Source organism: Patella vulgata, chromosome 4 (genome assembly GCF_932274485.2).
Source record: "Patella vulgata chromosome 4, xgPatVulg1.2, whole genome shotgun sequence".
In the NCBI taxonomy this organism is placed as follows: Eukaryota; Metazoa; Mollusca; class Gastropoda; family Patellidae; genus Patella; species Patella vulgata.
In genome coordinates, this window is record NC_065882.2 from 44452080 (window position 1) to 44479493 (window position 27414).

Below are 27414 nucleotides of genomic sequence, written 5' to 3' on the forward strand. Positions count from 1 at the left end.
AATCCCTCTCTGGCCATTGCTGGATTAGCTTCTGATACTTGCGCTTTTGAGGGAATGTGTCTATTCTTCCCGTTCAATTAAATCTATCCCCAAGCACAGCAACATGACAGTCCTTCTTTTAATCAGGGGCCTTCCCTAAAACTTTGTAGAGTGATTTAAGGTATTAAAAACGGTGAAAGTGTTGTTCGTCTCAAAACAGTTTTGTTTAGCCTACATTATATCCGTGTTGATGATAGCCTCGTTTGTCACACAATTAGTTTTTCTGCAATATTCTGCTATGCACTGGTTAATTAGGCATAATAAAATCGTGAGTCATGACGTAACGTTATTTAAACATATTTGGTCCAATTTGGAGCTTTGTTTGGTATTGTTAGGCAGTTAGCTATTGGTTGTTAATCGGACTATTGACCAGTCATAATTTAGACCAAGAATTTGCTTTCTTTACAGCAGTGAGTAGTGGGATTAGCTCTAATCAAACGAAACACTGCGAGGAGTATGAAGGTCCTAGTGCTTCACACCACATTTCATAAACAAAATCAGTTAAAAATTGTAGCCTTTATTGCGTTAACAAGTTTTTCGGAAAAGGGAGATCACTTCAGAAGCGACAGAGACCGTCCTCTCATAATGCTTTACACTAAATTTGAAACAAATCCGTTCAATACTGTAGGCTCTATCGTGCTATTAAGGTTTTCGGAAAAGAGAGTGTGTGTGTGTGTGTGTGTGTGGGGGGGGGGGTTAATACGTTAAAAATACGCGCACACATAAAAATACACGAGATCTCGAGAAAATTTTCACAGGATGGCAAGATCCCGAGAATTCCCGAGATCTTTAACACGGAATAGGAGATTCTCGAGACAATTATTAGGCGATTTCGAGAACATTTATAAATTGAGTTCTCGAGAAAGTATCACAGGATCGCAGTTCATGCAAAATTTTGTAGAAGACCTCGAGATCCTGCGATCCTGTGATACTTTCTCGAGAACTCAATTCAATGTTCTCGAAATCCCCTAATAATTTTCTCGAGAATCTCCCATCCCGTGTTAAAGATCTCGGGAATTCTCGGGATCTTGCCACCCTGTGAAAATTTTCTCGAGATCTCCGCTATTTTTTATGTGTGCGAGTAGTTTTAACGTATTAACGTATTTACCCCCCCCCCCCCACGCACACACACTTTTCCGAAAAGCTTAATAGCACGATATAGAGCCTACAGTTTTTAACGGATTTGTTTCAAATTTAGCATTTGGGGCTATGAGAGGACGGCCCCTGTCTCTTCTAGCGCACCTCGTCGTTCTGGGGTTATCTCACTTTCCCGAAAAATAGAGACTACAGTTTTTAACTGATTTTGTTTTTCAAATGTGGTGAGAAGCACTGCCACTAGGACCTTTCGATTTTCAGTACTCCGCAACTTCTGTTCGAAGGTTACCCTCTTTGTCCGTATTTTGTTTTTCAAATATTATGTGACGATGGTTAGCGATCTTCCGTTCCTTATATACTCTCCATTCTTTGAAAACCTTGTTTTTAAAGGGACAATAACACTCTTGCTGGCTTGATAGCTCCAGAAAATAAAAAAAATAGCCTTATTCTAAGTACTAGATGTGTCTGGTCCTACCTGTTGTGTAAATTATCCATTAAATCCTATTTTACTTGTCCAGACGGTTCAAAAATATTTTTAAATCCAAGTCACATTTGAAAAGCTTTACGTCAGGCTTTTCAAATCATTTAGTTGAATTTTTCCAATTTTTTAAATTAGGTGTGTTAAGATGAAATTTGTATCATCAATTAATTGAAATATTGTAAAATAGTGCAATTTGTTGACCAGAATAAAGATTGGGACATATTATTCAGTTACAACAAGAGTAGTGTTGAGCCTTTAACGGATTTTCAATATTCAGTGTTCCGCGACAAGGATGACCCCTGTTAATTTTCAGCAATATAAGATTTCTGTTCCAGAGATATAACAAGCACGTGAACACGATAGAGATTAGATTTCTTGATGAATGCTAGATCCTTATTCAATTTATTAAACAACCAAGTTTTCCTTTCGAATGCTGTTGAGGCATAGATGCTGCGTGGGCGTATCTCGTTCAAATTTCTTTTGAATCCAAGTTATTTTCGGCGGAACAGTGAACCTTATTGATTCGCAGCGCACCCTGGTAGGGTTTTGAATTTCATATTTGGTGTGAAGTATTGGGGCCATAAGTCGATGGGCCAATGGTTGTTTCAAAACGTGGAGACACTATCATATAGGTTTCATATTAACTCGGGATCTCGAGAAAATTTACACAGGATGTCCATATCTCGAGAACATTAACTCGAATTCTCGAGAAAATTTGCACAGGATGTCAATATCTCAGGAAAAATTATCAGGGGATTTCGAGAAAATTAAATTGAGATCTCGAGAAATTTACCAGGTGATCACGGGATTTCGAGAAAGTATCACAGGAGATCTCAATTTAATGTTCTCAAAATCCCCTAATAATTTTCTCGAGAATCTCCCATCCAGTGTTAACGATCTCGAGAATTCGAATTAATGTTCTCGGGATCTTGCCATCCTATGTAAATTGTCTTGAGATCTCGGTTATTTTTATGTGTGCGCGTAGATTTAACGTATTCTCAGTGCCCTACAACCTGTCGTTTCGGAGTTTACAGCCCCCCCCCCCCACACACACACACACACACTCTTTCCCGAAAACCTCAATAGCACGATAGAGCCTATCGTATTTAACGGATTTGTTTCAAATTTAGTGTAAAGCATTGGGCCATGAGAGGACGGCCCCCGTCGCTTCTAGCGCACCTTATCGTCCTGGAGTTATCCCCCTTATCCGAAAAACTTGTTAACGCAACAGAGGCTATTTAACTGATTTGGTTTTTCAAATGTGGTGTGAAGCATTAGGAACTTTCGATTTTCAGTACAGCGCAAACAACTGTTCGAAGGTTACCCTCTTTGGCCCAATATTTCGCACAAAATTTAAAAAAAAAAATACTCCAACATTTGTTACAAAGGAAAAATGCTAACTAATGAAAGAATAAACGGACCATCGATAGGGTGGCCATGATTTACACTAAATTTGAAATATGATTAAAATCGATAGGGTTCATCGTCTTATGGCCCAAATACTTCACGCCAAATTTGAGATTCAAAACCCTACCACGTTAGCTTTAATGTGTGAAGCTTTGAATTACAGACATGCTTGTTAAATTATTTCAATTTAATGTTTGGGCGACGTTTAATAGAAAATGTCATTTTTTGCATGGTTTTCGGACCATATTTTGTTTTAAAATAAAGCTAGACACAGAGTTTATTGTCTTGTGGCACAAATGCTTCGGAGTAGATTTTAAATCAAAAATCTTGAAAAACTCTGGGCTCTAACGCGTTCACAAGGTTTACAGGAAAATAGGAATAACGCCATAACAAAACGCCAGGGAGCGCTGCAAATCAGTAAGGTTCAATGTTCCGCCGAAAATAAATAGGGTTCCTCTGCTTATGACACTAATGATTCAAAAGAAATTTGAACGATAGCCACACCAAGTTTGGAGATACGCCCAAGCAGCATCTATGCCTCAAGAGCAAATTATTCGAAAGGAAAACTTGGTTGTTTAATGAATTATATGAGGATCTAGCATTCTTCAAGAAATCTAATCTCTATCGTGTTCACGTGCTTGTTATATACTCTTCAAAAAAGCAGGGGATATTCAGAAACAATACAAAACTGCGGAAATGCACTGCTTTTTTATTAGAGGTAACCAGTGTATTTTAATAACAGGCCAATTGCCTACACAATTGCTTATCTGACGGCCCCATTTCACTCGCAAAGAGATACACCGTCAAAAGTGAAAATGGACGTTTTGGATTTGTGTCTTAATAATGAGTAATTGCTCTACCAATTCTCAAACATTTAGCAATTCGTCGTGGTATCCTCCTAATCAACCGTCCAATCACGATTTGGAGAAATCTGACCCACTCCTCTTGCAGTGCCACAGCCAATTCTTGCAGTGTTGTCGGTTGACGTTGAGGTCGACGAACACGTCTCCCAATCAAATTAAACGTAACACACTAAAGCAAAGATACGCTAAACAGAAAATCTTATGCAAGAACCGACAGGAAAGCAAACATGGACAGATAAACCAGCACGCGGCAGTTTTCATCAACCCTTCGTTGAAGTGTCAAATTTGACAATGAACCCCTCCCATGTGCATGTGCATCTCAGTGGGTCTGTTTGGGCGATAAGTTCTTCATCTGTGAACATACTCTCAAAGCATGTCAAATGTCCATGACTATTTATCATATCGCAACCTGCATAGGTATTTGCATTTCAATATCCCTACATTTTTTGAAGAGTATATAACAGGCGGTCTAGTTGATGTGAGGAATTAGCCAATGAAACGGTCTGTTACGGCGAGTTCTTGGCATGTTCTGCACGGAACTGGGTCAAAAGCCGCTCGTATAACCCATGACGTTTTCTCCCAGTACAACTAGTCACATCGTCATGTAGTGTAGGCCATCGAAAGTATAAAAACACGAAACGAAATATACATCTGTATTATAATCAGATTGCTTTTTCGTTCAGTACCAATTTCGTCATTCCAAATAATAATATCAAATTATAATGGTACATTTCAAGAGATCAGGAAATGTACATAAAATACACAGTAAATTAGAGACATGTTTAGATATTAGTTTATTCTTAGTCTTCATCAGAAGATTCAAAATCAAAGTTCATAATATGAGCGGTGGAGGGGTGGGGGTGTGGAGGGGGGAGGGGGCTTTGGACCCCTTGAACAAGACGTCATTAGGAATATATATAGCCAGACGAGCATACCTTATTTCTGATACACCAAGCTTTTATCGCTCTTTTCCCTAAGTCTGACATGGCCTGTTATTGGATATACATACACCCAGATACAGATACACATACGTATTTACATTTTCCATGTTAGGAATTCCAATATGGAACCTTTTATTAATTTTGTTCTTATTTATTTGAGAAATGAATTATTTTTGATTTGTCTGTGTTGACGTCTAATTTCCAGTCTGAACAGAATTGACTCAACCAATATCTGTTGAGGAAATAATTAAGAACACACACACATACCAGTTATGGAGCAGTTCGGCCATACCCGGTCCTACTAATCACCGACATTTAAATTTTGGATATGATATGGGGGAGAGCGGGGATGGTTCGGACGGTGGGATGGTCCGGACACCCCCCATAGCTTTAATCTTTACAATCCTATCCGTTTTCTGATTGGTTATAATAATACTAAAGATCTCATCTTGTAACATGTAACATGGCAGAGATAAACGTTCAAATGTAGATGCAGATAAGCTTTTTTCTATTTTTGACAAAGTTGATGTAAAAAATTTCTAAAGTTAAATGCTTAAATTAACAAGTTTCTGTTAGGGGTAGGCTGTCACCTTTCTTCCTTCGGTAATTAATTGAAATAGATTGAAAATTTATCATATTTTAATTGTAAATAAACATAATGGCGACTTATAACAGAATTATGGGTTTGGGGTACATCCGGACACTGTCCGGAATTACCCCACAAGTGTTCGGATCAAACTGTTCAATAATTCCAAGAGTCAGATTTGATAAAAAAAAAAAAAAAAGAATGATGACTGGCAGTTGCGGGTCTAATAAGTTTACTGAAATTATGGGTACTGCTTTACTTCCATTAAATCAAATTCTGTCAATTATTCCGAAACCCTTATCCAGTAGCAACAAGGGGATGAGTTATTACTACAAATTTGGTACGTCATTTGCGGGAATAAACAATCGTTAGCTCTTTCGATGTAAATTATGGATTGATGTCATACCTAGAGAATAGCAAGAAGCTTTAAGGCTTTATAATTATCAGTTAATTCCTTTTTGAATCGGTTCATTTATTTTTCGTCCAGCTATGTTAAAAATATGTCTCAGTTAGATGACATTCAGCTTTAAATTTATCACTACTGTGTTAACTTTATTGCTAACAGAACTTTTTGAAGAAATAGAACTAAACTGTGAAAGAAATATTTTCAATTTGCTTTTGTCCAATCCTCCTCCATTTGTCCAAAGTATCCCCCCAGGGGTGACCAGTGTCTCCCAGCTAATGGGATAAATCCGGACATTTTACTAACCCCCCAAAAATTGGTCCAACACAAAGACTTTTATAGCTACACAGCTGCATCACTGATTGAATATAGCCAATAAAGTAAAGTCTATTTTCCAGTCTTAAGTTCAGAGACAAGTGCATTATTAGTTGCAAAAATGTGAAAAAACCCCAAAGTATCCGAACCATCCAGGCTATATCTTTCTTGAGACTTGTCTGCCACTTTTTGCAATACTTTAAAGGCACTTGTCGGTATGAACCACTATAAAGGACTATTTTACATGGATGTAGTGTCTAGTCCATGTACATTTACAGACAACACGTCACTGAATTAATTTTATCTTACTCTGGAATTCAACAAAAGAGAAGTCAATTAAATAATAATTTATTTTTATATAATATTTATTTCTATTTCTGATTTTATAATGAAACATTTAACAAACAGTATAATTATCAGAAAGTACATTTGGTTTGTGATTAACAGTTTACAATTAGAAATATAAAAACAAAAGCTAAATAGCATCATTTCTGCAATATATTTACATGCCCTAACTAAGGGAAAGTTTACATCACACAAATATTGTTGAAAACATTTTTATTTTTTATTCAAGTTTACATTACATTGGGTATTGTAAAATAAACAGAAATCTCTACTGAAATGATATACACTGCATCCAGGAAAATATTTTGACATTTTCATACCCATTCTAAAATGAAGCAAGATGAAACTAACACAAATTTCAAATAGAGTAAATATCAATTCTTTTATAGAATGAGGAGCCACAGGTAGGCCTAATGTATTGAGGAAAATATTACTTTTTCAATTCCCATTTCAAAAAAAAAAAAAAAATGTAGGAGAAACTGGCACCATCCCCAAGGAAGTTCTATACTGACAAAACTATTACCAGTATTGTCACCAAGAAAATTGTTTTTTAGATTGCAAATTAATTTAAAAAATAGATATCAATGGTATTTTTTAAGCTGGATCAATGAGGTTTGACCCCCCCCCCCCAAAGCCCACTTTATACCATTAAGTGACTTTGTTTTCAATATCCTCTCTTATTTTCATGGAGAGATCAACAGCTATAATGCGCTGTATGTCTGCAATTTGGCAGCAACCAGCTGATAGAATTACAACCTGTTATTTCGCATCCACACTTGTTATTATAAAGTGCTCTACAGTCTTTTATTATCTTTAAATACTTCCTGTAAGTTCTCGGTCCATTGCCGCATTTCCATAGCAACTTATCAATTAGAAATACCAAGGAAATTAGGGTCTGTTACACAGAAAAATCTGATACTTCTTAAATGTCATTGGAAAATATAACGAGTCTAGAAAATATCAATATTTTCAATTTTGATTCGTAAACTTCTGATAAAAAAAAAAAATTAATAATGGATGAGTCCCATCATGTGAGTAAATGCAAGATTTTTAGGAAACGAAGTCCATAGATATTTACACACACACAAGCTGTAAAAATACTTATATATTGTACACTGCAATATGTTTTTATATGGGTGAGCTATTTTATGACACTAGAAACAATTTATATATATGCTAAATATAACTAATGAGTAATCAACATGAGAAACATTACAAAATTATCAACAGGAATGCTGTAACTAAAACAATAACAATTAACTTATTAACACTAATTATTGTTAACCATATATAGCATAAATTCCAATATATACACAATATCAAAAACAACCAAACCCTGCGAGATTAACAGTAATTCTAAATGTTGGAAGATTTTATAATATATATTTGACACACTTAATGTACACCCCCACCCCCCCAAAAAAAGAAATAAACCACTAGGTTGTTTTGTTTTGTTTTGTTTTGTTTTTGTTTTTGTGTGTGTGTGTGTGTGTGTGGGGGGGGGGGGTCCATTTGAAGTTCTCACTTTACCATACCCAGGTATTGCCTGTACCTCTGTTGTGCAGTGGTGAGATTTACTGTCCTGATCTTGTTGAAATCATGACATTTGATTTTGTATAACTGACAGAAGGTGTGGCTGGGATGCTAGATGCTATTTAAAGTCATTTCTAAGGGAAATAGTCTTTTCTCACATGCTTGAATAGGTAGGTCACATCAAATAAAAGATTCATTTCAGATGTCAATCATTATAGAAAATTCTATCCTAAGACCTTATTTTCCCTGAGACTTTACACATTCTTTAATATTGGTCAAAAATTAGTGCTGAATTACACTAGAACTTACATACAACTAAAGTACATATATATATATATATATTTTTCAAGTCATTGTTTCCAGAAGGTTTTTGTTTCTTCAATATATTTTAATAGTAATAATAGTGTCGTGGTTTGCCTTAAAATGCATGCTAGTTATGAACCACAGCTGATTATGCCACTGTTGCCTAGCTTACTTCATTTTTACATTCAGAATCATCTTACGATAAGACATAGTTATTATACACATGTAAAACTTTCATAATCCTTACACATCTAATTCTTACAAATCTAATTCTTTCATATCTGTGAACAAAAACAGTAACACTATCATTAACAAATGACACAAAAATGCTGAATGGTGGAAGAACATTTGATTTTTCTTAATCCTGGCTTCAACAGAAATCGTTTGCTCAGAATTTTTCAGTTGTGATCAAAATGATACAAAATGTCTTCTCAAAATAAATATAAATATAATCCTTGAGTGGCATTTAGCGATTGAACACATTAAAAACACAACACAGTTTATATGGAAATACAATCACTGGTTTATAAGTATAGCACGACGTTTCGACAAGTATTCTCTTATCGTTATCAAGCACAAATGATGATGGTTCTGATGGAACTCTAAGGGTCTGGTATATTTCTTAGAATTATATGGGTCTGATATATTTCTTAGGATTCTAATATAGTGCTATACATGTACATGTTGTAGCAATGAGATATGGAAAAAATTAACCTAATAAATATATGGCAAGCTTTGGGTCACCTGTCCACAATACTTACAACTTTTAGATAAAATTTATACATATTACAAATAAAATTGATAAATGTAGCATGTCAGCAACATAAGCTGTTAAAACTGTGTATTTAAACATTTTATGCCAAGATTATTTTAAAATATCAATATAAGGGAATATTTAAATCAATATACAGTAATATACACATTCAATACAAAAACAGTTATTTTCATCTCTAAGTATCCATTTCATGTGTATTTGTCTTGCCAATACGTCGGTAGGCAGACGAAGTGACTTATCGTCAATAGGTATGGTATGAAGATAAGTCACTTCGTCTGCCTACCGACGAATAGTTCTGTGTGCATTAAACTTAAAATAAATAATTTTGATATACATGTACACTAAAGGCGGGCATATGTCACCTAACAATTCAATGTGATTCTTAAAATCATGCGCAACCAGCAACTCAACTAGATTATGGTGCTATCACATGATTAAATTAAAATGGTGAAAGTTAGTTTCAAATGTAACAGATTACTATTTGTACGAGTTGAGAATAATCAAGGCTTTATAGACTTTATCAAATGGATGTCTGTTATATTTGAATGATGTGAATAAAATATGTCTAATAACAAGTGAGGAATATACACAAAAACACTATTTAGCACATTATATATGACACAATAATATATCATGTCACCAATAGTATTTTCTATATAAGCTGAATATTGTTGTGTGCAATACTAGCTGTGACAATAATTTATACATGGGCATTCCCAATAACATTATTTTACAAATTAAAGGCTCGTGTCTATACAGTTTTTAAGTGTTTACAATTGTGTTTTTGGTTAATGAAACATATTTTACAGTGACAACATCAGCAAAAACTTGAAACTTAATCAACTTTGTAATTGAACTGGGAGCAACTACTTTCAACCAGTTGCAAATGTGCTTGATCAAATCAAGAACAGGGGGCAACTGAATTCATTTAATTTATTCATCACTGATCAACAAAATGGCAAATACCTTAGAAGACACAACCAGAAGGCATGGTCCGTCTTGCCACATTTCTATTACTACAACATTGTCGACATCATCAACATTTGAAAGGTGGATGTTTTCGTTGGCTTCCATATTGCCTATTTATAAAGTCACATGAATCACATGAGGTGGCCGAATGGTTAAGCATGCATGTTGCATCATAAGGTCTGTCATTGAGTCAAGTGCCGTGATTTCGATTCCCTGCTTGTACATGACAAGGAGTAAGGTTTTCTCGAGGTTCTCCTCTCTCTCTCTCTCTCTCTCTCTCTCTCTCTCTCTCTCTCTCATATATATTACATAATGTATTACATAATGTTATTTCCACCTAACCAAAGTTTTGTAAGAGTGCTCATGTCGACTAGTTGCCGCTAGTTGAAGCGAGTTGCCAAAAGTTAAACATGGGCAACTGGCTTCAACTGACTGAAATTGTTGCTTCGAGTTGTAAGAGGTGCTCAGGTCGATCTTTTTCAGTTGCATTCAGTTGAAGCCAGTTGCTGTAAAGTATACATAAGCCCCGCTTTAGGTCTACATTTAAGTTCATCATTGTGAGATTTGAACACTGACACTTTTTCAAAATGAAAACACTGCCATTGATCATTGCTTAATCTCACACTGTTGATATGTAAATAGTACTGTTGGTACTTGATTACTACTAACTTCTTTCTGCTATTAACCATTTCAGTGCCATGAATGTTTTAACACAACATCAAGAGTGCCAGGCATGATTGCTGTCATCTTCCAGTTTCTAGTATGTTTGTTTCAATAAAACTATAAAGAGATATGTTGTACATGAACTTGATTTCTACAGCCTAACATTAAAATTTAAATAAATATTTGTCACAATTCTGTGAATTGAGTCAACTCAATTTTTCAAATGTTGACATAATTATCTGTGTACATTGTAATGTGACATTCAGATTAAGGCATCGACAGCAATTAATGCAATCTCTTGTAAAGAAACAAACATATGAAATGAAATGTACTTTTCTGCACCAAGTGAGCTAATGAAGACGGAAAAAGGAGACAAACATACACTTTGGCTACCTATCATTTTACTAATAAGCCTCTTATATTAATTGACTATTGACAAGGTTAGTCACGTCACTGAGTTAAATGTAACAAATGGCACTGTAAGGTTAAAATTTTTTAAAAACTTGACACCGATAGGGGTTAAGTAAATGCTCTGACACTTAATTGTTGCACTGATCCTTTAAGTTTTGATTTAAGATATATTTATATATATATTCATATATGATGACACAGCAATATTGTTTAGATGATATTTAAGTCTTCTTACCACCTGTAAGTGAAGATAAGATATGACTGGTCTTGTTCAATTATTATTATCAATTACATTTTATCCTGAAACTTGGTGTACATATATTCTCGCACCATATGATGAAGAAAAAGTTTTTTGTAAATGTAAAATACTGCAGCTTTGCAAGCAGATTGAGTCTGGAATTGATTACCAGTACTCAGGGCACAAGATAAGAACAAAGTTTCTAGCCATCCTTCAACAACAGACACCAAATAAAAATATTAATTTCAGCATCAATTTGTATTCTCCTTTGAACAAAAACTTTGTTCTTAAAACACAATACTTTTAAGTATTTGTCACAGTTGCAAGACGAAACCAGATGTTTTTGTATCCAAATAATTTGCTACGACAGATAACTTCAAATTATTTCAATAATTGAAACACACTTCTTTAAATTATTTTTCTTGACATGATTTTCAATTTGAAAGTATAATCCAATCAGCTTCTTGTACACAAAAATGATACAGTGAGAAATAGTCCAATCATAAAGATGTTTATGTGTATTTGAGCAGAATTGTTTTTGTCGTCAAAAACTTGACCACTTGAACCTGGAAGGACAAAAAAGTTATGATTATTATTTTCTCCAGAAATCTGATGCTTCTAATAATGAACTGGATATTAAGAAACAATGAATAATAATATAAAATAAACAATCTATCAATGCCAATATCAAATTCACCATATTTCAATGTCTGTGCTGATTTAGCACACAAGTCATTTTGACATCTTGTCCCATACTTATACTTGCCCAATAACAGGTCAATGAGAAATCCTGCATTTTTATTGTATTTTTACAATTGTCAAGTTGTTCTATAAGTACTTATATGGAATGTTCCCACAACCATTAGTCATTCAGTAAGGGGTACTGCTTATTTGGGGTTTGACGTTGAATTACAGCACTAATATATAATGATGTCAAAGTGGCAAGCAGTATTAGCTGAGTCCATGAAAATGATACAAAAATGTAAAAAATAATAATAATGTGTTTTATTATGGGTATCACAGGACTAACTCTTTTTTTATGCCAAAAATGAAAGTAAACAAACTGAATTAATATTTTTAATCACGATTTGATCCAAATACCAATCAGATCCACCTAATTAAGCACTTAATTCAAAGCGGTTGGGCTCCTTTAAACATGTCTGCAGATGTTACTGGAGTGACCAGCATAAAAAATGGACTAAAACTATCATCTAAAATGAACTAAAACTATCATCTACATGAAATTAGATAGCTTAATTTCAAAACAGCTTTTCAGATGCCAATATCTCAAAAAACAATTAATTTTAACAGGCCAAAGACTGGGATTGAATTGAATACAATAGATCATAGTCAAATAAAACTGACCTTCTGCTTTTGACCACTTAAAAGACCTAGTCCTGATTTCCTTTTTAAAAATAAAAATAAAAATCAATATGTATTTACCATTACCTGGTCTGTGGTTATAACGTGGTCTACCACCATTACGACCTGCATCTACTTCATATGGTGGTAAAGGATTCACTTCTGTACGAGGAACATATACAGGTCGGGGTTCAGGATACATTTTACTAGGTGCCACCAACTTGGTATATGTAGGTGTAGTTGTCGATGTCGTTGTTGATACAAATAAAGGATACTCTAGATAACAGAATTAATTTATTTTTTAGGTTAACTACTCCATTTAGCTATATATAATGACTGCTTAGTGCACGAGATAGTGTATGCTTGCTCTTTTTTGAACACTAGACTAATACCTCTTCTTCTTTCAGGAATTCACATAACTAACAGACACTCTGACATGTTCAATGGAATCTAAACTTTTAACCTTAAACTTTGTCCAAAAAATATGACGGCCATCAAAGAAAATGTGATCAGAAGTATCGAGACATAAAGGGGCATTATGTAAGATTGATATAAAGAGCTGGCTGTTCTTGCTATATTTCAAAAATAGATAATGCAAAATGAATATAAAGAAAATTTCATTCAAATTACTATATTTTGAGAGAAGTTATCAATAGTTGTAGTTTTGATGAGATGTGTGCATTGACCGTATCCACCATACTGGTCATTTAAGTCTTCAACTCGCCACTCGCGTCTCCATTTTTTTAATTAAATCATTAAATGGCCGAACCGTTCTAATCTACTTAAAATCAGAGCCATCCAATGGCATCGAGAGTTGTCATGTTAATAAATGTCTAATAATTTATATAACATGTAAGGCCCAAAGAAAGACCTGCAATAGGCAGATTTAGCTCTTACATAATGCCTGTTTAAGACAACAATCATGCTCATCGTTTTTATGAAAACAATATCAGAAGTAATGGTCAGAAATATTTTTAAAAAAAATTAACTTTTAATTAATTTAATCTTACCATGGAGTGTCATAAACTCATAGTCACTTCCTAACACATTATTAGCCACGCACTCATATTCCCCATAATCATCTTTATCAATGGATCTAATACGTAAACTTAATGTCACAGTATTCTCTCCTTCATCATAAATCTCTATACGATATTTCATACTATTTTGTATCTCTTCTCCATTTCTACGCCATATATTTACACCCTGCGGATAACCTGATATAACACATTCCAAGATGGTCTCTTTTCCCTTTGCCTGGCCGATCTTTCTGTTAGGTAATCGGATTTCTGGAGGAACTACAAAATAGGAGAATTGATAAATTATTCAACTTATCATTTAAACTTGCACTTTACCTAAAGACAACACCTGATTAAAATTTTATCATTATATACAACTACTGTAACATATTTGCCATTTACTAAACACGTTTCATGCCAATCTGAACTGAAAACAAGATGACTAGTCATCAACATACGGCGCCCTTGCACTTGTTTGGAAGAAATAAGGAAAAATAACTTCTTTATGCTATTGGTAATGTATACATGTAGCTGTTTGTATTGTTACAAATTTTTTAGCCAATCAATGAAAGAATAGTACATTTGCCAATACCCAAATAACCTAGAACAGGAATCATATATCCTATAATTTATGCAATGTATCATTACGATTGTACTGCAGACATTTACACTGGCATGTAAATGATTTAGTACAATCCTCACATTTATTCATCTTTCTTCCTCTCTGTAACAGTAATAAATGTACATGTATACAAGCAAGGTTTTTAAAATTAATGATGAATAGTCGAATGTGTATTTAAATGAGTTTTATGAGTAAATGATTTACTACAAACATCTCTTCTCCTTTAGGAATGTCCAGAAACTGATGAGAAAATGGTTTATGAAAGCATAACAATGAAGCGGCAAAATATAGATATTCAAGTAACAAATGTACAAAAAAGTGAACTTAACAAAATACAATATGAAGATCATGTTAGTCTTTCGTAAAGTAAATAATGAGTGAATCATATACTATAACTGAAAAAAAATTGGTATTACAGGTGCACATAATGTAAGTTCTGCATCCTCTTATTTTGAATTTCTCAGATTTGATAATTTTATGTGTTTCCAGAAATTCCTAAATAGCATAAGGCACAACTAATGTAATAGGTTGATGTGTGTACAAAGTTTCAGAAAAATATCTTGAATGGTTTATGAGATATGCTCCGGAAACAAAATTGTACACCAAAAACTAAGTCTAATTTGTTTCCATGGAAACACACAAAATATCAATCCCATAAATTCCTAAATAGCAAAAGGCACAACTACTGTAATGGGTAGATGTCTATACAAAGTTTCAAAAAGATATCTTGAATGGTTTATGAGATATGCTCCGGAAACAAAATTATACACCAAAAACTAAGTCAAATTTGTTTCCATGGAAACACAAAAAATATAAATCCCAAAAATTCCTAAATAGCTAAAGGAACAACTACTGTAATAGGTTGATGTGTGTGCAAAGTTTTAGAAAGATATCTTGAACAGTTTATCAGATATGCTCTGGAAACAAAATTGTACACCAAAAACTAAGTCATTTTTGTTTCCATGGAAATGGAAACACAAAAAATATAAATCTCAGAAATTCCTAAATAGCAAAAGGCACAACTACTGTAATGGGTAGATGTCTGTACAAAGTTTCAAAAAGATATCTTGAATGGTTTATGAGATATGCTCCGGAAACAAAATTATACACCAAAAACTAAGTCAAATTTGTTTCCATGGAAACACAAAAAAATATAAATCCCAGAAATTCCTAAATAGCAAAAGGCACAACTACTGTAATAGGTTGATATGTGTGCAAAGTTTCAGAAAGATATCTTGAACGATTTATGAGATATGCTCCGGAAACGAAATCAGACCGGATGGACGGACGGACGAACCCTGTTTCAATATCCCTCCCTAACTTCATTCGGCGCGGGATAATAACCTTAACTCCTATGCAGACCCCATTCCTTATATTCATATCTAGGTCATTAAAATATTTTCAACTAAATTTGTATTCATATTCGTTGTTCAGAGTGATAATGAAGAGCAATCCAAATTGATTACCAACAATGTTGCCGTCAATGTGAAAAAGCGTGGAAGTGAAATACTTGAACTTCAAATGTGTACATGTTGCTAGCCAATTCCTATAATGTTTCACAGTGGATTTTATGTAAATAATGGATTTATATTACAGGTAGTGCCAGGTTACTATGAAGTTTTGTTTTAAACTTATTTTGAAAAACATTGCAAACAGGGTCAGTTAGCCAATGTCACCAATGAAAATTTTCTTTTTTTCAAGTCATATTTTTTCCTTTTCAGATCCAAAAATGCCTTATTATTCCTATCAGATTGGACTTGGACCTTCAAAGTATATTTGGATTAAAAGTAAATGTATTTTGGTTTAATTCAGATATAATCTCTTTTCATTTGGTTTAAAACACTTAGATCACTCTGTTCCAGAAAGAGGTAATAACAAGTGTCAGAATTTTTAACTTGAAGTTTGTAAATAGTCTTATGTGGCCTAATTCTCATAAGAGTTTTGTCAATACTGTTGCAAGATGAACTTTTCAAAGTTAATCTATCTACTTGAAATGATTATGATTTATCTTTTACCATAATTTTTATAACTAAATCATGTTAATAATAAAAATATATTTTGTTAGATATATGGTTTATGAAGGCTCCATTGTTCTATTCTCTAGAACAAAATGTTATCAGCTGTACAAAAGTCGTGTTATCTTATTCCCAAAGAGGCATCTCATAATTTCTGTTAATCAATTACCAATAATAGACAGCAACCATAAATTGACTAACTGTGTAATGAGAAAACACTTGATCTTTATCAGTGAAAAACAAATAGAGTAATCAGCTAGAACTGTTATAAAATCAGGAGTTTCCTACTATTGTTAAACATGCAGGATCAAGATGTTCCTATTCTAACAACCACTCTAACCACTTTAAAATACAGATAGTTTGTAGCATCTGTTACTGTGCAATTTTATAAATTTTGTATCTGTCCTCTTAGTTACAAACAGGTGAACTAAACACTGATATTTTTGCAATTAAAATGGTTATCACCCATTGTATACAACAGAGTTCTCAGTGGACCTCATAAGTAAAGAAAAAAATTGAAAGTTCTGTAGGTTACTCCTTTTTAGTTGCAAAAAAAAGTCACCTAAACTTTGCAATTAAAATGGTTAGCTCACATAATATACAATAAGGTTCTCACAACTGGCCTAATAATAAGTAAAGAAGAAAATCAATCGATTAACAGTTGGGGTTGTTGAAATGTGACATTCAAAGAGAGTTACGTTGAAAGAAAAATTCTGTTTGAATAAGGATTACCAAATAGATACATAGCCAATGACATTCCACTTATGAGTCCCTGGTGCAAGGAACCAAGCGCTTGCCAATGCTCATACAATTGGGGCTGACAAACAAAAGTATTACCTACTCATTCAGAAATACACGAAAAATCAAGGTTCAGCTGCGTGTCCATCGGATGTTCATTTGGAAATGATACCACCCTGGCAAAATTATTATTACTCGTATCATACCAGGGATAAAGAAGAAAGATGAACCACACGTTAGTTTCAAAATGACATTGCTGATGAGCTGTGAAACTCCATTCCTTTGCTTGTTTAATGTGCATTATAATAATCATCAGTTTAACAATGTATACGTGTTTAATACATTTCACAAGAAAATATTTAATATACTTGAACCAGTACTTCAGAGATCTTTGTCAGTCAATAAAAAAGAATTTTACTTCATTTGTCTGTACAGTTAAATTAACAGTAATGTTCAAATGAGAGAGAGAGAGAGTTTAATGTCCACTCGACACAAACTAGGTCATTTCAGGACTAACATATGGTTCGATTTTATTTCATTAATTTGCTTGTGCGTTGGGGTCTTTAGCAGTGGAAGGAAACCGGAGAAAACCCACAAGGTTGGACAAGCGACCCTACTCCTTGTCATGTAAAACCAGGGCATCGAAACCATGCCACTTCACTCAATGACAGACCTCATGAGGCAACGCCCCCCCCCCCCCCATGTTCAAGTGAGAATGTATATAAAATTTGAAAAAATCCATGGCTCAGATACATACATTTTAATTTATGAAGTCATTCATATTTTTAGGACTTGAAATGAATACTTATGCAAAATGTGACGCCTGGTATTTTGAATATGGTATTATTTAAAATAATTGCTTTCTTTTTTCTTGGTGGAACTGAAAATGCATTTTGAATAATTATATGCCAATCCAGACTGAGTGTCTTACCAAGTAACATAAGCAGATGAGTGTCAAATCTATGCAGCCAATAATATCAAACTAAACTAAATTGAACCTAAATATTGACACTTCATAATTGCAAAATAATTGATCACCCAACCCCACACCCGGTTCAAAAAATTTTAAAGTATTTTAACAAGACAGAAACACAAAACGCTTGACATCAGTATTTACAGGAATTAATTGTTTAGAAAGAATATCAAGTCACACAATCTGGACAATTTATCTATAATTAGATTATGTGTCATTCCACTGCTGAACATTCTCCAGTTTTTACTATAGAGACCATTAACTAAATACCAGGAGCTGAAGAAAGCATGGGGAGGATCAAGTTGCAGATCTTTTAAAAGAAAAGGAAAAAAGTATGCCTGGTAGCATAGTGTGGAATCTGATATCAATAAACATAGGACCAAATGTAGCAGAAATAATTTATTATCATTGAACAATGGTAAAAGGAGGTAATACTTTATCCCAAAAGTATTTTCTTGATTTTCAAGGAGTTATTTTCAATAATTTTTCTCTGTAATATACTCTTCAAAAAAAGTAGGGGATATTGACATGCAAATACCTATGCAGGTTGTGATATGATAAATAGTCATGGACACTTGACATGCTTTCAGAGTATGTTCACAGATGAAGAAATTATCGCCACAACAGAACCATTGAGCTTCACATGCGACACACTATAGTGCCATACAGTAAGAGGGGTTCATTGTCAAATTTGACACTTCAAGGAAGGGTTGATGAAAACTGCTGTGTGCTGGTTTATCTATCCAGGTTAGCATTCCTATTGGTTCTTGCATAAGATTTACTGTTTAGTGTATCTTTGCTTTAGTGTGTTACGTTTAATTTGATCGGGAGACTGCAAGAATTGGCCGTGGCACTGCAAGAGGAGTGGGTCAGATTGTACCAAATCGTGATTGAACAGTTGATTAGGAGCATGCCACGACGAATTAATGAATGTCTGAGGATTGGTGGAGCAATTACTCATTATTAAGACAAAAGTCGAAAAAATGTCCATTTTCACTTTTGACGGTGTATCTCTTTGCGAGTAAAAAGGGGCCGTCAGATAAGCCGCCCATATGAACTGTTTATGTTCATGTGTAGGCAATTGGCCTGTTATTAACATACACTGGTTACCTCTAATTAAATCAGCAGTGCATTTCTGCAGTTTTGTATTGTTTTTGAATATCCCCTACTTTTTTGGAAGAGTATATATAGAGCAAAAATATTAACGAATATACCTCAATAACCATGGTGATACACTGATTTTCAGTAGGGTTATTATTAACCTGATAATGATATGTTTTGTGCAACAGATTAAAGTTGGAAAGGAAGCAGCTGTGGGTATGAGACAAATATGTTTGGTGGTGCGTGTGGCTTTTGTAAAGTAACATGGCGGATAACCATATTCCATTAATCTAAAATTTTGTTCATAATCTACTGGAAGCAATACTTTATGGATTCAGCGACTAATCTCTAAATTCTCCAAATTCAAAGGTAGCCCAATTGACTGAAGAAAAAACAGGTTACATAATTATATATCAAACCACCCAGTATCCAAATCTGATATATCAACTTTTAAAATAGACTCAAACATTATCAGTCACTCACTCAAGAACTGTCCTATTAACTAGACCTAAAAGTGCTGTGAGCATTCAGATTAGCATGAACTGTTTGTGATATAAATGTATATATTATTATTATTATTATCAGCTTTACTTACATTCAACAAGCACTCTAATATGTTTGTTAACAGAAGGTGGAACCCCATTAGATGCAGAACACTCATATAGATCATCACAGTATCTGGTGACATTGTGTATCACAAGAACTTCTCCTTCTATTCCAATTCCTGAAAAATAAAAGGTAGTTTGTCAGGCAAATGGTACTTGCCCACATCGAAGACGTTCGAACAAGGACCATAACTCTGCATAAAATCAGCGCACAGCTCTCAATTTTGACTGGGTTTCTCCCAGTAAGTTTGAATAAACAATGTGTAACACTGTTACCACGTACTGGTAGACACAGACCAGGCCTTAAGTCCCATCAACACTATACTTAGGTCACTTTGAGACTTACATCATTTCTATTGTTACATGTAGAATTTTGCCTAAACAGCAGTGTTTCTGTCTACTCTTCTTCAAATTACAACTTCTAACGGAACCTTTTACGCATTTGTACCAATAACTTTCATGCCATCCTAACAAGACACTTTCCTTTTCAAATCCCCCCCCCCCTCCCCGGACAAATAAGAACCAGACTTGAAAAAGCCCAAAGGTTCTTTTCATTTTCAGTCCATGGTGCTAACCGCACATCAACCCCATGTCTTCACAGATTGTTTACTGGATAATTTACTATTCAATATTATTATTTATATTATTATTCACTTACTTTCTTTTTCTATATCGCCTTCCTCTCTCAGACCAGTTGGTATACGATGCCATGTTACTGTTGGTGGTGGTACACCTGTTACATTACAAACTAAACTAACAGTTTCCCCTTCCTGTACTATAACATCAGCACTAGATAAATAGTCGATTATTTGTGGTGGTTCTGAAAAAAAAAAGTCCAACAAAGGTTACTGAGCAGAAGTCAATTTCCTTACATATGAAACCACTGGCATAGTAGACAGGGATTTGGTAAGGCCTGCAGTCAAATTAAATGTGTCCAAAAGGTCATTTAATGCATAATCTGGATTTGTTTCATTAAAAGTACCATATCTGGGCAATGATACATTAATGCAAACTTTTTAAAGCCCTCAATTGGGTGACATTAACTTGATCTTCACACACCATAGTTAGAGTCTAAAACTATTTTATTTTTAAAATGATCACCTTTGAGTTCGACATATTATCCCTTTTTGACTTATCCTTATTAATAAGTTTGTTTTCAATCATTGATCTCCAATTTTTGCAATATGTGTAGTACCATGGACAACCTTTTTGTCAGACGTGGAGAGCGGACCATCAAATCCGGTCGCCACATCCTACATACGACCCATGCATCTTTTCTTACTACTACATATCTTAGTAGCCTTGTGATCGTCTAGTATTATCACCTGTCGCCTTTGCTTCCCCTTCACGTTGTGCATTTACTTCTAACTGTTTTCTTAAGACGTTTGTCCTTCCAGGAATAACAATGCCATTCTCTCAAACCTCATCCAGCCAGACACGCCCATGAGTCTGCTGATAGAAACTGTTACATCTTTTCCCTTCCAGAGTTTGTCTGCTGTCTAGGAACCCAGATGGTAATCTCTCCGGAATTCAATGAAATCTGGCTTAAAAGTTTGCCATGATTTCTTTTATAGGACCCTGAACCTGTGCAATTACTGATATGATTGGTCCCTTAAACCAAATGATGCAATAGGTAAATTTCCAATCACGTATAATCTGGTAACATGTTGTTGACATATAGAACCAGCTGTTTTGGTTCTATAACTCTTTTTTATATACCAGTATGTCAGTCATTCATTCACTAAGTTGATTTAAGTACACTCTACATATTTGTGAATCTAATAACTTGCCAAAGATATTAATTAATACAATATAATGCCATCATTAATTTCAAGAGCAAAAATTCTACAAAAGTTTAACATATGTAGGGTGACCCACCATAAATAAATATCTCCATATATCTCGACAATTACGCCACAATATGTATATATATGCCAAGCCTCAAATCAGTTTCACACAATTATAGTCACTAAATAAACAATCATGTTGTACTTAATAAGCTATGACCATTAATCATGTATAAATAATAGACTGAAAACTGGTTCCAAGAGTCATCCATAACATCCAGACACTTTTGAGTAAAAGATAGGTTACGTGCCCTTGTTTTGAAATAAGTCTCGCTTAACCAGTCTATCGACCATTCTACGTCTGATTGACAGGTCGGGATAATCAAGACTACTTTTTTACGAAACATAACAGAAAGCTAGAACAAGAAATTGAATTTAGAAATAAGCACGTTAGGTAGCTCAACAATCGTTTTAAGAAGCTTGTAAAAGTTAAATGAAACTACTGCTAGTATCATGTTCCTGTCTAACCCGAGTGATTCAGAGATATTATTTGTACTAAACCAAAAGATGCCGCTCTTAACGGTACAGTTAATGATAAAGCGATTTGAAAAATGAAACGAACGTAATTTCTAAATCTGCTGTAATAACCAAGAAGCTTAATTTTACTGCTATTCAAAATCGTCAACAATAAATTTTTTACGGCTGTAATAGTTAATAGATTTGTAGAGAATTGCACGTGCCATGGCTATTTATAGTATCACACTGTCAGTAAGTTGGTCTCGGCACGGCGAATGTGCACGCTTCAGTGGTAGTCTCGAACTATCAGCGGTGGACTGTATTTCTGTGAGTACATGGGTCATCCTAACATATGTGAACAACAACATACATAAGAAAATGAACAGAGTACAGCTAAATTTTGTCATTGTCTGATGTATACACAACATGACGATCAGCTAGAATCTTGACATAAGACTTTTACTTCTTAATTTTTTGAAGAAAATTATGTCAGATAATTATGAGATGAATTCTGTATGTTCCATGTATATTGGGGTCATATCATCATATACCACAATAATCAGTGCCAGATTTACCTACAGGCTTGGCAGGCTGAAGCCTTCGGCCTCAAGGTCTGGGGGGGTCTTGCGCCAAGATGCATACTATTTTTGATATTGTCACAAGCCTTTCTTACACACACTGTAGTCTTAAATGTCAACCATCATCCTCGGCTGTGCTGAATTGTGTTTAAAACACACTTTCTTGTTCCTCTAGTCGTGATTGAGGGGGATTGGAAGGGGCCTCATATTTGGAATGGCCTAGGGCCTCTTTTCATCTAAATCAGGCACTGCCAATAATGTTTGGTGTGTGAGGTACTGAGTTTTGTGACCCATTATACCAGGAAAACTCAAAAATCAATTCTTAATGTAGAGTGCATTACTTAATTTAACATGAAACTCGAATTAACATTTATTTCCATTATAAATTACATGGAAATTCATCTGATTGTAACAATTGTACAATTGTAATTGATCAGATCAACTTGATCACATGAACAAATGTAATTTATTGGTTGATAAACTTTATATTCTACTTGTCATCAATAAAAATATTATGTGTTATATTGCCCTAAATTTTCAAACTTTTACCTCAGATAAATTGTGCAAATTTAGATTTAGTCTGTCTAAATTACTAGACAGCTTTACAAGAAAGATCAACAGGTTAAAGGATGAATTTCTTCACATAATCACCCAGTGAAAATCCCGTTCTAATGTCATCTATCATGCCTTATTACACTAGAAATAAATTTGAGTGAATCCAAATTGACTCTTTTGTGTCTCCAATGTGTCCTTTCAGCATTCCATGCCATGAATTGAAATTAAAGTTGAATATCACTGATTGGAGTTAATGTCATTTATCAGACATCAATCTTAACGCTGCTTAAAGTCTCAAAGCAGAATAATTAACGACTTGGATATTGTGTCTATTGGAGTCCTGCATGCACCAGACAGATTTCTTTTAAACAATAAATTTCTGTACAGATAATCCTTAATCATCTTTAAAATCTTTAAAACAGGAATGTCGATTCTGTTTTTCTCATTCATCTGTTAAGATTATCATTTTTAAAATCAAAAGTAGATAGGCTTATCAAATAAGATAAGTTATATTTTTCCCCGCCTTCTGATTATTGATTGAGAAAAAATAAAATGAAACTGATAAGAAAATGACTACCCAAAAATGAATTTTTACAATGTAAGCAATCATACAGATCAATCCAATTCCCAGAAACATTTATTGTTGAATTTGATAAATTGAATTTTCATGGATGAATTCTATTTTCCGTCTCTTCAGAAAACAAATTTTATCAATCTTAGACTCGGAAAAGCAATTTTTACTCGCCATTTTGTGCAGATTGATTAAAGTGAGATTATTTGTTTCAAAAATTGTAGGTTCTGATTTTGCCAGACGGCTATCCATGTAAAGTAATCATTAATATTAATATTCCTATAAAAGCAGACACACTGATTTCTTATCATGTATATGAGTATTTGGCAAGATTATAAAATATTAACAGAAAGAAAAGGTGTGGAACTTGACTCAGTCTTCTTCATATCACACCAATATTTCTAATATTAATCTTCATTAATCACTGCTTCCTTCCTCCAATGAATTTTATATGAATTTCATCCATCTCCTGTGACGAGTATTTGACAAAAATGATACAACGTAATCATATTTGATGGAGCTCAACCTTTAGTGAATCAATACGGCATAGAATCATTTACACAGAGGAGTGAACACAAGTCAGCGAATTACCACACTTGCTCCCTTATATTTTTCTCCTTCATCATCATTGTTTATTAATTATTTTCTGATAATCATATCTGAGATGAGTGTGTCTGGTCTGTTTTAACTCTACAAGCAATGGCATCATGTGACTATATAACCCACTTGACATACACTTCAGGGTGATTTTCTTAAGACATGATTTGGTTCTTCTATACTATAGATGGTAGTTAAATCTAGATTAATGATCAGATCAAGATGGTCTATAAATGTAGTTGATCTAAAACCATTTCTATTTAAGATTAATTGTACAAAATAAATGTGAAAGAGTAGGCCTAACCTGTAGACTGTTGCAGATTGTAAAATAGACATAACAATTAGCAATCCACCATAATAAATCAATTCAATAACATTCAGTTTGACAATGTTTTGACATTAACTCACAAATCAATTCTATTCCAAATATCATTTACCTAAATTCATTTATGGAAATTTACAAGACAAGTGTCCACCAAAAGATAGTATAAAAGTAACTAAACCCCAAAAATTACAAATTTTTTTTTTTTAAAAATCTGTCAATCAACAAGCCAACAGCGAGGCTTATGTCCCCCGCTGAAGTCCCCCCCAAAAATAGATGCCACATATTAATTTATCACACATTTATTTTATTCAAAAGTATCAAGCAATCAAATTGATTTTCAACTATACACTAAGTTTCATCACTCTCTATGAGATCGAATCAAAGTTATCTTGTCCTAAAGCAGCGACAAATGAAATTGCTTAGCTCTGCTTAGCTTGAGCTCAGTCAAGGCATTCACCTAATGAACATCTACATCAAGTTTAAATATTCTACCTCAATTAGAAGGAGAGTTATTGTGTTCCAAAGTCTCGACCAATCAAATTGCTTATCGCTCTGCTTACCCTGAGCAGAAAATGGTCATTATCGAACTTAGTCAAGGTATTGATGTAATGAAATTATACATCAAGTTACATCACTCTCATTTAATCAGAACTAAAGTTATCATGTCCCAAAGCATCAACCAATCAAATTGCTTATCTCTGCTTACCCTAAGCAGAAAATGCTTATCTTCGAATTCCATCAAGGCATTGATCTAATAAACACCAAGTTTGAACATTCTAGCTCAATTAGAAGGAGAGTTATTGTGTCCCAAAAAGTATGACGGACAGACAAACCCATTTTAATAGTCCCCTGCTTTCTTTGAAAAGCGGGGGACAATAAAAGGGAAATTGATTGTTTTCAACTGAATTTTGGATGATGTAGAAGGGGCCTGTCAAAAATAATTTTTTCTTAGGCTGACCTTAAAAATATCTTTGTTTCGCCTAACGCGACCGACTAACTAAAACCACCCCCGACTTAAATTATTTTATTGCACTTTTCCGCGATCTTTTTATTTTATTTTGTGTGTCAACCTGAAATATATCACGAGAGTTATTTCCCTTTATTATGGCTATGGTTTGATTCATTATTGAAACTGGTTGATCAAGACGAAAGCGTCATAGGTGTCGCTTCTCAACAAAATGGTTGCAGACGAAAGCACGTCCATTCCCACGAAATGATCCTGCCTCTATGTCTGTGGGGCGTCGTTTTAAACATGACGACGATATTTTCAATATCCGTTTTCGAGAAAAATAAAGGCACAACCCGCACGATCGTTAAAAACGTGTTGAGGGAGTTTCAAACGTGAGTTTGTCGCAATTTGTGTGCGAGTCGTGCATCAAGAAAAATCCCGATGCCGATGTCATTGATTTGTTTGCCAATAAAAGAAGACGAATGTTTGCACCCGGAAAATTATCAAGCTGTCAAATTAGCTCTTAAAAAAAAAATCTGAAAAAAACCCGACCTACCGACCCTTCTCCTCGATTGTGGGTCGGGTTTGGTGAAACAAAGATATTTTTAAGGTCAGCCTTATGAGATTTGGTCATCCCTTCCAAAAGTTCTTGGACTTATGACATGTATTTAGTTCAAGTTATAAAGTTTCAATATAGTGGACAAAAGACCTCTAAAAATGCATCGTCAAGGTCATTATAATTATAATAATACCGATAGTACTCTATTCTTCCAAGTAGGCCGCCTAAAAGAAAAATATAATGCATTTCTAAGTTTTATATATAAACTGGCTACCTCAGCTGACCATATATTAATATCACTAATATCAGTACAAAAAAATTCTATATTAATGTTGGCATTTATTTTTTTAAAAAAATGAAAGTAATTACTAAGTATAGATTTGTGCAAACTATAAGATCCTATAATCATCAATTTGGTCACACTGCTAACAAATCTTCGAAATTGTAAATTATAACTATAATTTTATTCATAAATGATCCAATTTCACGGCCAAAAATAGGCTATTTCTTCGAGCAAATATGATGGATGATTTTCAATATTTGGTTTTTCAATTACAATCTCCATCTATTACTAGATCTTTGAAAACTTATTATCACTTGAACATCATACATGCACTAGTTGGCCTCTAGGGTGTTAGCTAATATTTTAACTCAGCGTAAAATGGAATAGGCAGTCATTACTTTGGTGGCATGTTTTCTAAAAGCTTTTCATTGTTTCATATGTGAAATTTGTCACGCTAAGATTGGAATTTAAGCAGCATCAATATTTACTGAATAATCACCAGTTTTTCACATGATTTGGTTATGAGTTGATATGACTAAACTTTTTGTCCTAAAAACATTTTGTGGCTTTTCTTTTGTATAAAAACAATGTATCTCCACCATTTTAAACAATCCACTAAATGTGACTTATTACCAATCGTAAACATGTAAAGATTTAACCAGAAAAACACACAAAGCGAACTCATCTTTTTAAAATCACATCAAGCAAAGATTATTAGAAATGTAAACTATCAGGAAATCAACAAGTCATCCTTTATGAGGTCAAAGCAATTTCCCCTCCTCATAAGATATAAATGAGAGATTAGGTTAGTTTGTGCCTATAAATTATTGGACAGGGAGTCTTGTTTTATACAATACCAAAGGCTGCCAGAGAGCGAAAATAAAAATGGACA

The 27414-nt window shown here is 34.0% G+C and overlaps 1 protein-coding gene across 3 annotated transcripts in view; it reads right to left on the reverse strand.

The window, feature by feature from the left end:
- Positions 1 to 6477: 6477 nt before the first annotated feature.
- Positions 6478 to 27414, reverse strand: part of LOC126818803 (limbic system-associated membrane protein) — an 82261-nt gene continuing 61324 nt past the window's right edge. For 2 of the 3 annotated variants that reach the window (XM_050546376.2, XM_050546378.2), the window contains 5 exons: positions 20461 to 20622; positions 19793 to 19921; positions 13740 to 14027; positions 12811 to 13005; positions 6478 to 11933 (listed from right to left, as the gene is read on the reverse strand). In XM_050546376.2, the coding sequence (XP_050402333.1) occupies positions 11824 to 11933; positions 12811 to 13005; positions 13740 to 14027; positions 19793 to 19921; positions 20461 to 20622 (884 nt within the window). In that variant the 3' untranslated portion in view covers positions 6478 to 11823. The remainder of the gene's footprint in view (positions 11934 to 12810; positions 13006 to 13739; positions 14028 to 19792; positions 19922 to 20460; positions 20623 to 27414) is intronic. The other variant, XM_050546377.2, reaches the window with a different exon arrangement.